Below are 12,453 nucleotides of genomic sequence, written 5' to 3' on the forward strand. Positions count from 1 at the left end.
ATGATGAGGTTTTATAGTCTGGTTGCTGGGAACACGTCTTACTCTCAGCCCTGCATGAGAACAGGCACTATTACCTGTAATTTTTTCAGGTGTTTTTTCCTTGGCCCCAAGTAGTTCCATCACACACATGGGCTGAGTACTGCTCTGCTGGGTATGAAAAGGCAGCCCGCTGCAGAGCTCCGGAGCTCCAGTTCTGTGCAACTCTCTCCTCGCACAGCCACTTTGGTCTTTCTGGACCTCAGCTCTGTCTCCTCGGTTCAGAACGTTCTCCCAGCCCTGCCTGGATTCCCGCTCCCTGTGCTGCAGCTAGACACTTTCTCCAGGTAGGAAGCTGAGCAGTCACAGGGCTTCCTTTGTTTCTCATCTCTCTGGGATCGCTGCCCTTGGTTGTGTGATGATTATTAGTATCTTGAAAACTTCTTTCACATATCTTGTCCATTTTGGGGTTTCAGGCATGTGGGTAAATCCTGTCTTTATTATTTCATTTTGGCCACAGATGGAAGTCTCTAGAATTCTATCTCCCCAAAATAAAGATCTCTTACTTTCCGTACAGTGTCTTTCTAGCTCATTATCTAGTATATACAAACTCACTAAACATTTGCTGAATAAATGAGCATTTATTGCAGTATTGAGTAAGTTCATGTGTCTTTGGGTGAAAATAAAAATGCCTTTCCAGGATCTGCCCTTCATTCTTGAGTTTGGTTGATTTGAAGTTTATGTGCATCTGATCAAAAGGTGGCCTAATTGCTTAGAATCCGTTCTGGAACAGGTAGCTTTTAAACAAACACTAAAATTAGCTAGCTAGGGGCCTTTCACCTCTGTAGAAATGAAATAAATAGGAGCCATCTCTGTTTCTTTTTATTATACCTTTTATATACTCAGCAAGGCTGGGAGCTATGACTAAGATAATTTCTTAACATTTGTGGTAGCTGTAACTTGATATCACAGCAAAAGAGAAGAGATGAGGACTAGTGAAGAAAGGTCCCGGCAATAAAATTGTTAACATGGTTAACAGTATCTCTTACTGATTGGTGACAAAAACAAGGGTCTTGGCAAGATCGTCCCTTTTTTTTTTTCCCTCTTGGCACAAACATGAGTTTGGGTAAGTGCCATGCATTTAAATCACTATTACATGAATTCTTATCTTGGTTTCTTCTATTTCCTTAGCTGTCATTTGTAGTTACATAAACATTACTGAACTGTTCTAACATTAGCAACCAAGAGTCATAGCTCTGTTTTTGTTTGTTTTGTTTCATTTGGGGGTTGGGGGGGCATGTCATTTCATACTTGTCTGAGAGATGTTTTCTGACCTAGTCATTGTTTATTGTCTTATTTTGCCTCAGTATAAAGAATTGTCATTTCATTTTTTTTAAAGTTGCAGTTTTAGACTTTGTTACGTTAAATAAAGAAATTAAAGTCACTTAGATAGATAGAGTTATAAGTTAGGGCTTTTTTGACCATATTTCAAGGAGAGGAAAAACAATTAGATTAGTCCAGGGTAACTCATACTAATCTTTTCAGAACTATAATCATCCAGATTAGTGGTTATCAATTTGAATAAGTAATTATCAGAATCGCTTAGGGAACTTTCTCAGAAATACCATGCATAACCAGTTTCCATTCCCTGAAGTTTAAGAACTACTGATAAAGATACTTGGAGCTTTATGTTTTTTAATCTTATTGGGTTGTTAGTTTGTCTTGGAAAACTGTCTCTATCTCTCTCTGTCTCTGTCTCTGTCTCTCTCACACACACATACATGCACACACATGCAAGAAATTCCAGGGGAAATAAGAATAAAGAATTAATGTGTTGGGGCACCTGGGTGGCTCAGTTGGTTGAGCGTCCGACTTCAGCTCAGGTCATGGTCTCACGGTTCGTGGGTTCGAGCCCCACATCGGGCTCTGTGCTGGCAGCTCAGAATCTGGAGCCTGCTTCAGATTCTGTGTTTCCCTCTCTTTGCTCCTCCCCCACTCATGCTCTATCTCTCTCTCAAAAATAAATAAACATAAAAAAATTAAAAAAGAATTAATGTGTCTATTATGTTTATTATATACCAGTTCTTTTATATATATTAAATCATTTTATCAGAATGAGATGGAGAATTCTTTAAAGAAATCATCCATGATTTGAAAAAACACAAAGGAATCAAGATAACCATAATAAAGTGGAATACTAATAAGTTTAAAAATTTTTTTAAAAGCAGTATCAAATTTGTTGTGCATTTCCTTACTCTGCAAAAAACACCACCATACAAAATACCTATCATTTCACTCATCTTGCACGATTTTGGGGCGCAAACCAAACTAACCATTATAAAGATCTATTATATTTGTCAGCATCTCATGGTCATTAAGATTTTTAACTTAAGTCTAACTGATGAAAGACTAAATTAGGACACATGTTAAGAAAGGCATTTCCTGTTTTATGGGATCGAAGCAGTTTGCTAATGTATTTCTCAGAAAACAGCTGATTTTGATTAAGAAGTACAAACCTGCTGTATGATTCAGTACGTCTCAGAAAATTATCTTTTTCCTTTACGTTTTAGGGGGTGAATATAAGTTTACTCAGGCAGGTAGAAAACCTATATTTAGTACATTTTTTGAATGTCTTTATTAAGTATGCATCATAAAATTTCCCATTTGGAGTATAGTTTAATGACCTCTGGTGTATTTGCAGAGTTGTGCAACTATCACCACAGTCTTCAGGTTAGGACATTTTCATCACCCAAAAAGAAACCCATGTATGTATCCATGAGCAGTCAGTCTTCATTCCTCACTCTATTCCCAGCCCTAGGAAACCACTTATCTACTTAATTTCTCTGGTGCTTATACTACCATATCTAAAAATCCTTTGCCTAACTCGAGGTCATGGAGATTTAGTCTTACTGCTTTTTTTTTTTTTTTTTGGAAAGAGAGAGGGAGAGAGAGAGAATGAACCCACACAAGGGGGGGGGGGGGGGGGAGGGAGGGAGAGAATCTTAAGCAAGCATGACGCTCAGTGCAGAGCCCAACACGGGACTCGATCTCAACACGGGACTCGATCTCATGACTCTGAGATCATGATCTGAGCTGAAATCAAGAGTCACATGCTTAACTGACTGAGCCACCCAGGTACCCTTCTTATCACTGTTTCTATGAGTGTTAGAGTTTTAGGTCTTACATCTAGGTCTGTAATCCACTTTGAATTAATATGGTAATTAATGTATGGTAAGTATGACATAGGGGATTGACTTCATTCTTTTGCAAGTAGTTATCCAGTTCTCCCAGCATCATTTACAGTTCTTTCTCCATTGAATTGCCTTGGTACCCTTACAGACTTCAATTGACCATTAACAAAAAAGGTTTATTTCTGGACACTCAACTTCTATTCCATTGATCCAGATGTCTTTCCTTATGCACCATAACACTGTTGATTACAGTAGTTTTATATTAAGTTTTGAAATTGGGATGTGTAAGTCCTTCAGTTTTGTTCTTCTCTTTCAAGGTTACTTGGCAGTCCTAGGTCTCTTGGATTTCCATATGAATTTTAGCATCACCTTGTCATTTTCTGCAAAAAAGTCAGCTGAGATTTTGAAAGGGAGTGTTTAAGTCTATAAATTAATTTGGGGGGATCTCCTTAGGTTTTGTACTCATAATATTAAACTTCATTTCTGCCTAGCTTATTTTGTTATGAAGTTAAATTTATTTACTGTTACTTTTCTATAACGAGATTTTGTAAAAATGCATTAAAATACAAGTCTTACAGCATTAATGTTAAGCTAACCCTGAAGGAATATGAAGTACTTAATTTTTATACTGTTAAAAACAATATCGTATAGACTAAATACCTCTACAACAAAAATCTCTATATACAGAGAATTTATTATAAAGAGGAGCACCAGCTGAGGTACCAAACTGTTTCAGAGCTGTATAAAATAGAAAAATTGTATATCACAGGAAAATTTCCATAAGCCCTCAAAATTTTGTTGTTTTGCTTTGTTGTTTTTTTTATGATGAGATTAATTTTGTATTTATAAGTTTGGCAAAAGTTTATGGGAAAATTAGATATGAATAATGCCTCTATGGAATGTAGATGAGGATTACAAAAATAAACATTTTAGATTTTTATAATGCTTTAAATTCCATTGGTCCCTAGAATAAGACATGGGCAGCTATTTGATAGTTTGTGTAGTTTTGTTTCATAAGTGAATACCATAATCTAGTGGTTCTCAACCTTGACTGCTATGCATTAAGGTCCCTAGAGAGTTTATAAAAATCCAGATGTCTCACACACCAGACCAATTAAACCAGAATCTCTGGGACTTGGACATCACAATTTTTTAAAGTTCCACAGGTGAATCCAGTGTGCTGCCAATCTTTAGAAGCCCCTCCCATAGACAGTTGAAAATGTAGTGACTAAGCTCAGGAAAATGTAATTATCCTGAAATGGCAATTAAAGGCATGAATGGTATGCTACTTTAATTATACTATCAACCACTGAGAAAAGTGCTATGGAATTATCAGGATGTAATGATTTGGATTTGCCTTTGTCTGTGAACCAATAATAAAAGATTGTCTAATCATCAGAATTCCAAAATTTGGTACTAACACGATCAGTTATGGATGCCATTATATATTTGAGGTATTTGTTTGAGGGGAAAAGTCTACTGTTAAAAAGTTAATTTGAAAGCTACCAGTTTAGGGGCGCCTGGATGGCTCAGTCAGTTAAGTGTCTGACTTCAGCTCAGGTCACCATCTTGTGGTTCATGAGTTTGAGCCCCGCATTGGGCTCTGTGCTGACCGCTCAGAGCCTGGAGCCTGTTTCGTATTCTGTGTCTCCCTCTCTCTGCCCTTTGTCTGCTTACACTCTGTCTCTAGCTCTCTCTCAAAAATAAATGTTAAAAAAAATTTTTTTTTACGTGAAAGCCACCAGTTTATTGGAAGAAACACTCCTGTGTTCTAGTATTAACTCTGCTGTTATTTAAGTTAGACTTTATAAAATGAGGTGATTGAACTGGAGGTCGTCACCAAATTATTTATTCAATAGATTGTCTTGCCCATTTTGTGCCAGGCAAGGATACAGGGATAAACAGAGAACATAAACCATGCCCCTGAAAAGCTCACAGAAGGCAGACAAATATGCAGAATGTGTCTGTGTAGCTATAGCGAAATGTTCAGGGCATCCAGGGAGCACAGAGGTGTACTTCAGCTGGTCCAATATTGGAATACAGTCTGTAGTTGCCTATTAAGTAACAATGCAAAAATCCCTTCATTCTTACTGGCACAACCTGTCTCTGAAATAGACTGAAAATGCCACCTTTGCAACTGGACCTACGACCATTGCTGGTCCATGACACCAGAGGAGAAATCTGGACAATTTTCCTTATAAACGTTATAAAAAGTTTTCTTTATAAAAATTGACAATTGTGCCCTTCCTTCCTGTCCTGACCTTGTTGCTTGAGGGCTTGATACTTAGTGTTACAAAGGTTGTCTTGAGACTGATGGCCTGAGAACAAAGGCTTCTATGTTGATTAAAGCCAAAGAGAAAAATGGAAAGAGCCTAGATCCTTGATGTCAGTACTGAGCTGCTGAACCATCCCTATAGCCACCTACATGTGGAGTTACTGAGATGATAAAAATACTTATTGTTGGAACTCTTGCTGTTTAAAGTGGTCTGTAGTTCAGTATCGGCATCACCTGGGAGTTAAGTTAACTCTCATCCCATATCAGACTTGTGGGTCAGAATCTGTACTTTAAAGATCACCATGTGAGTGAGGTGCACATTAAAGCTTGAGAAGCACCAGTTTCAACCCCTTTTAATTGGGTATTCTGTTATATGCAGTTAAAAACATCTTTACTGGGGTGCCTGGGTGGCTCACTTGGTTAAGCATCTGACTCTTGATCTCAGCTCAAATCAAGATCTCACGGTTCATGAATTCAAGCCCCGAGTTGGGCTCTGCACTGATGGTGTGGAGCCTGCCTGGGATTCTGTCTTTACCTCCCTCTCTGCCCCTCCCCTGTTCTCTCTCTCTCTCTCTCTCAAAATAAACAAATAAACTTTAAAAAGGAAACAAAAAAACATCCTTACTGATACAAATACACTATAAATTGGCCAAATACAATTTTTTAAATAAGAAAATACTTGACCAGAAAGACTTCTAAGATGTATAAAGTTGCAAGAGACTATTATTCTTACATACCAACCCAAACAAGCAGTCTAAGTGCATTATTACAGTTTTTTTTTAATGTTTATTTATTTATTTTGAGAGAAAAGAACACATGCATGTATGTGAGCAGGGGAGGGGCAGAGAGAGAGAGAGAGAGAGAGAGAGAGAGAGAGAGAGAGAGAGAGAATCCCAGGCAGGCTCCCTGCTATCAGCACAGAGCCCAACTCGGGGCTCAGCTCAGTCTCACGAACTGTGAGATCCTGACCTTAGCTGAAATCAAAAGTCAGACACAACTGACTGAGCCACCCAGGTGCCCCTAAGTACATTTATTATAGTTTTTAAAAAGCTATCGGAGAGCTTGAGGACACAAAACATAAATGATTCTAGAAAGTGGCAAACCCTTCTTGAGATTGATGACCCACTTCTCTCTTTTCTGAATGAAATGTAGGGAAAAACAGAAAACTACCATAGAAAGGAGTAAGGAGAAATCAGCCTTACTTTTAACAAACTTTTAATGACTGTGTATGGATTGGATGATAGATTAGAATCCAGAGAAGCCTTAGAGCAGTGCTGTCCACTAGAACTTTCTGCCATGATGGAAATATTCAGTGTCTATGTTAACCAGTGTGGTAGCTCCATCTAACTAAATGTAGCTATCAAGTATTTGAACTGTGACTGTGGAACTGAATTTCTAATTTTAATTAATTTAAATTTAAATAGTCACATGTGGCTAGTGGCTACCGTATTGGACAGTGCAGCACCCCCAGTTCTTTCCTGCAGGTCTTCATTTAGTACCAGGGACACTACAAGAACAGACGCAATAAAGTAGAGCAGAGAGAAAATTCCTGAGGCATAGGTTTTCAGCTGGGAGAGACTGAGGGAGAGGCAGGAGGGGTGGGACAAATCCCTTTAAGGCCAACCCCAACTTCACAGAGTATAAAGCAGATAAGACGAGAGGGCCTGAAAGATCTGCCAAGGCCCCAAAATTAGGGGATGGGACTGGAAAACAAAGAGAGCTCCGCAGTCATCCAGAAAGCTGATGGCCTAGGCCACATATCAAGAGAAATCTCTCAAAGTTCACCATTCAAAAAGGGAAGATGCTCAGGACATCTCCAGAACCTCACCATGGTTATAATACAAGGCCTTGCTGAAGAGAAAGTCCTGATCCTATATTCAAAATGTTTGAGGCCAATGAGGAATTGAATCAAACTAAAGTTGCAACAAAGGCCAGATTTTCCTTCAGTTTCTGCCATACTTTTACACAAAAATGCTTAGCTTGTAGTCAAAGATCATAAGACACATAGCCCCATACTCAAGAAAATAACAGCCAATAGAAGACTCAGACATGATCCAGATCCTGGTGTTATCAGCTAGGGACTTTAAAAATAACTGTAACAAATGCCAAAAAATCTGAGGGACAAGGTAGACAGCACACATGAACAAATGAGGAATTTCAGCAGACACATGGAAACTATTTTTTTAAAAAGAACCAAATGGAAATGCTAAACATAAAAAACATACAATATCAGAAATTAAGATCCTTTAGATGGGCTTAGCAGAAAATAGCTGAACAGTTTTGGCCAGAGTCCTGGGAGCAGTCTATTGTGGTGGGATTCCTTATGGGTACACTAATTGATGTGTACCTTGAAGAAGTACACAACACTCACTGATTCTAAACCCACATTCTTTTGATAGAGCACTGCATAGATCCATCAGGCCACATATTCTTTCATATTTCTCTGGTAGTTTCTTTGGCACATCTGTGAATCTATGCATAGGCCTTTTCCAGATCACTTTGTGTCCTGGGAGAGAAACTGGAGGCAATCTTAGTAACTCAGGCTCTGCCATGTGAGTACATCTTATTTGATCAGCAGTTGTGTCATTATCACTTCTCATTCTCTTCATGTTTTCAATCTTGCTTTGGACATATGGTAACAAAATACTGATTTTCACATAATAGTTTCTTATCAGGTAACCCTTGTTAGTTTCCATCGAGGCTTAGATGAACGGTGACCTAAAGTTTCACGAAACCACTTAGAACATACAGGAATTTCTTTGCAATTAGATCTTGAATTTCTGGAATCAAAGTTGCCTCTGCCATCCCCTAAGTGACTGTAACAGCTTGTTGCTTAAGAATAAAAAAGTGGAGGGGTGCCTGAATGGCTCAGTCAGTTAAGCGTCTGACTCTGGGTTTTAGCTCAGGTCATGATCTCACAGTTTTTGCGTTTGAGCCCCACGCCAGGCTCTCTGCTGTCAGCACAGAACCTGCTTTGGATCTTCTGTCCCCCTGTCTCTGCCCATCCTCTGCTTGTTCTGTCTCTCTTAAATAAATAAGAACTAAAAAAAATAATAATTAAAAAAAAGTGGATTTTGCAGGGTCTTTTAAATCTCTCTAAAGTTTTATAGATTCTTAAAATTTATTCCTATATTCATCTTTTAATTTGCTATTTGTTTAGTAATTCATAATTACTCCAAAAAGATCCTATTTTTAATTTCACAAATAGAATTCCTCAGGTGTGTTTTTTTTTTCTTCATTTCAACTTGTACAGCCAAACATTGCCCTGGAAACTTATAATACATATTGAAGATGAAATGTTATTGTAATTGTTTATCTTGTTGACTTTTTCCTTCAGCTTCAATTGTACTTTTCATAATTTTTGTTAGAAGAGTAAATGGTAATAAGTTAGTTCATAGCAGTAGTATTGGAATTAACAAACTGCTTTATTTTACAGGGAAAATATTTATCCCTAAACAGAAGCCTGTACAGACTTTCCCAGAAGAAAAAGTATCTCTTGACCCAGAATTAGAAGAAGCTTTGACAAGTGCTTCTGATACAGAATTGTGTGACCTTGCAGGTATCTCCTAAAACACATTTGTGAATGAGTGTGGAGGGGAGGGGAGTACCAGCACATCCCTGTATACGTCATACAGATGCTTCCTTTGCCTAGCAAAGTGCTGTTGAATCAGTGACCACATATTTGGCTTTGTTTTGTACACTATAAATGTGACATAAAGGATTTCAGTTTTTAAAATACTGTCAGTGGTGAACTTTTTATGTTAACGGAATGTATTGTATTATTTGACATCTTTTCCCATGTTACCATATTTGAAAGTCTTTATAAAAATCTTTCATCAGCTGGTGCTCAGCTAGAAGCTGTCCTATCTAAGCATTGAAAAAGAGTCTCCAGCATCAACTGCTGTCCCATTTTATCAGAAGACCTTGAGATGAGGGGCGTCTGGCTGGCTGAGTCGGTAGAGCATGCGACTCTTGATCTTGGGATTGTGAGTTTGAACCTCACATGGAGTGTAGAGATTACTAAAAATAAATAATAAACTTTGAAGAAAAAGAGGACCCCAAGATGAATAACTGGAAAGCATTTATACTCACCACTTTCCCATCTTTTCTTAAGTATATACGGAACACTCCAAACCGCCCTGTTGTTTTCATCATTGCCAGTTTCTTATCTGGACAAGTATCTCCCCCACCAGCCTCAGTACACACCCATTTTCCTTGGTAGAAAAATATGACATATGGGGATATCTTAGCACCAACTAACCCCAAGAGCTAACATGTGTGAAAGAAGAGTGATGGTTCTTATGGAATGACCCAGGACAGGGACAAAGTGTAGTCTACAGCCACAGCAGGTGTCTTATTCCTTGGGGTGCTCAGGACTGAGGTGTTTGTAAATGGTGCTTTCATCAGGGTGGAGTGGGCTGGGGGCATACTGTAGCTTCTGCCATGTTTGTGCAAAAAGGGTATCAAAACCAAAAACCAAATTTATCTATCCTGTCATTTTTGAGGGATGCTAGTTAATCTCACAGATGAGAGTTCAACTATACTTTTGGTATTTTACCCTTAACTAAAATATGAATGTAAATTAACATGAAAGTTAACAAATGTAAAAATAACGGTTAGGTTGAAAATCTATCTTGCACTGTTCCTAAAACCTTGTGCGAAGTATTAACAGCAAACACAGGTCATTTCAATATTCTCTCTTAGCTACCAAATGGAGCTAAGCATAGATTAACATTTAAGATTAGTCTGGCTCCAGTTGTAGGTCTGAATTCGGAAATGTGGGAGATCTAAATTCCAAAATGAAGAGGAAAATAAAAGAGTATTAATGAGAAAGGGATTGTAGGTGATTTTTTAATCACATTGTCTCCTTTTTTGGGGGCTGCAAAATCTGTATTTTAATTGAGTAGGAAAATGTTCAGAAAACGTTAAAATCAGAAATTTTTGGTTGAAAAACCAATTCTTTATGGTTAAAACTGATGGAAATAAAAATAACTTTCTTTTTCTATATTTATAGCTATCCTTGGGATGCACAATTTGATAACGAATGCACAGTTATGTAATATAGTGGGAAGTAGTAATGGTGTCGACCAAGAACATTTCTCAAGTGAGTACATGTACTGTGTTGTGAATTTGAACCCTTTGTTAAATGTACTGTATTTTGTTATCTTCATGTATCAACTTCAGTATATACATACCAAATGTTACACATAAGTACTTGAAACCTAAGATTCCAGTTAGATGGTATTGACATAGAAGACTATTGAAAATAGAGTATTAAATATTCTTAATGTGTCAGCAAATGTAATAGGAACTACTCTCACCTCACTAAATAATACTAATGGGACGTGCCTGGGTGGTTCAGTCGGTTAAACATCAGACTTTGGCTCAGGTCATGATCTCACGGTTCGTGAGTTCAAGCCCTGCATCAGACTTCATGCTGACAGCTTAGAGCCTGGAGAATGCTTTGGATTCTGTGTCTCCCTCGCTCTTTGCCTCTCTCCCACTCTATCTCTCTCTCTTAAAATAATAAACACTAGAAAAAAAAAATTAAAAATAAATATATAAATAATACTAGTGGTAAACACTATGAAAGCTAATCACACTTTGGCTTTTGTTGAGATTTTATTTTCAGTGTTACTGATTTTCAAGAAAACCACAACAATGTTAACAAAGAAACTATGTTATAAAAATCAGATTCAGGAGAAACCATCTGAATCTGAAACTTTTATTTTTTTATTTTTTATTCTTTTTTTTAATGTTTATTTTTGAGAGACAGAGTGTGAGCAGGGGAGGGGCAGAGAGCGACAGGAAGTCACAGAATCCAAAGCGGGCTCTAGGCTCTGAGCTGTCAGCACAGAGCCCAACGCAGGGCTCAAACTCAACAAGCTGTGAGATCATGACCTGAGCCAAAGTCAGATGCTTAATTGACTGAGCCACCCAGGCCCCCGAATCTGAACCTTTTAATCTGTTACAGTATTAAATAGCCAAAAGCAAGGCTTTTTAAAAAATAGTTTATAGGATGTTTTAAAATGACCAAAGTAATACATATCTTTGTACCACATTTGAGCAATACCTAAGTGTATGACATAAGTAAAAGTGTCACTGTTCAGGGGCTCCTGGCTCAGTCCATTAGGCATCCGACTTTGGCTCAAGACATGATCTCACAATTCATGAGTTCGAGCCCCACATTAGACTGTGTGTTGACAGCTCAGAGCCTGGAGTCTCCTTCAGATTCTGTGTCTCCCTCTGTCTCTGCCCTCCCCCACTCACACTCTGTCTCGCTCTTGCTCTCACTCTTGCTCTCTCAAAAATAAATAGACATTAAAAAAAGAAAAAGTGTCCTTGTTCATAGCCATTATGCCTTTCGCTCTCCCCACCCCTAACCTTAGTTGTTAACGGTTTGGTATATGTCTTTCTAGACTTCTACTATGTTCATACAAAGACATACACACACACACACACACACACACACACACACACGGTTTACATAGTCTTGTTTTTTACAAAAATGGGATCATACTGTAGATATTTCTTGGAACTTGATTTTTCTTTTTTTTTAAGTTTATTTTTATTTTTTTAAATTTATTATTTTTTTTTAATATTTATTCATTTTGGAGAGACAGAGACAGAGCATGAGTGGGGGAGGGGCAGAGAGAGTGGAGACAGAATCTGAAGCAAGCTGCAGGCTCTGACCTGTCAGCACAGAGCCTGACATGGGGCTTGAACCCATGAACCATGAGATCACAACCTGAGCCGAAGTCAGACGCTTAACCGACTGAGCCACCCAGGTGCCCCCCTCTTAACAGTTCCCCTCCTCAACCTCTCTTCCCCTTTCTTCATGGTATCCATTTCTTTAAGAAACTGGGTTGTCATGTCAAATTTTCCACATTCTCAGTTTGACTGATTGCAACCTTGTAGTATCACTTTTTTTTTAATTTTAATCACCTGTTGCTCATCACAAGTGCAGTTCTTTTTTTTTTTTTTTTTTTTTTTTTTTTTTTTTTTTTTTTT

At 38.0% G+C, this 12,453-nt stretch overlaps 1 protein-coding gene across 1 annotated transcript in view; it reads left to right on the forward strand.

Moving 5' to 3' along the window:
- The window catches only part of TMOD3 (tropomodulin 3), an 85,265-nt gene that overhangs the window by 48,116 nt on the left and 24,696 nt on the right, over positions 1-12,453 (forward strand). The window contains exons 4-5 of the mRNA XM_049613633.1: positions 8,879-9,001; positions 10,457-10,546. Coding sequence (XP_049469590.1) covers positions 8,879-9,001; positions 10,457-10,546 — 213 coding nt within the window. The remainder of the gene's footprint in view (positions 1-8,878; positions 9,002-10,456; positions 10,547-12,453) is intronic.

This window comes from Panthera uncia, assembly GCF_023721935.1.
Source record: "Panthera uncia isolate 11264 chromosome B3 unlocalized genomic scaffold, Puncia_PCG_1.0 HiC_scaffold_1, whole genome shotgun sequence".
Lineage (NCBI taxonomy): Eukaryota > Metazoa > Chordata > Mammalia > Carnivora > Felidae > Panthera > Panthera uncia.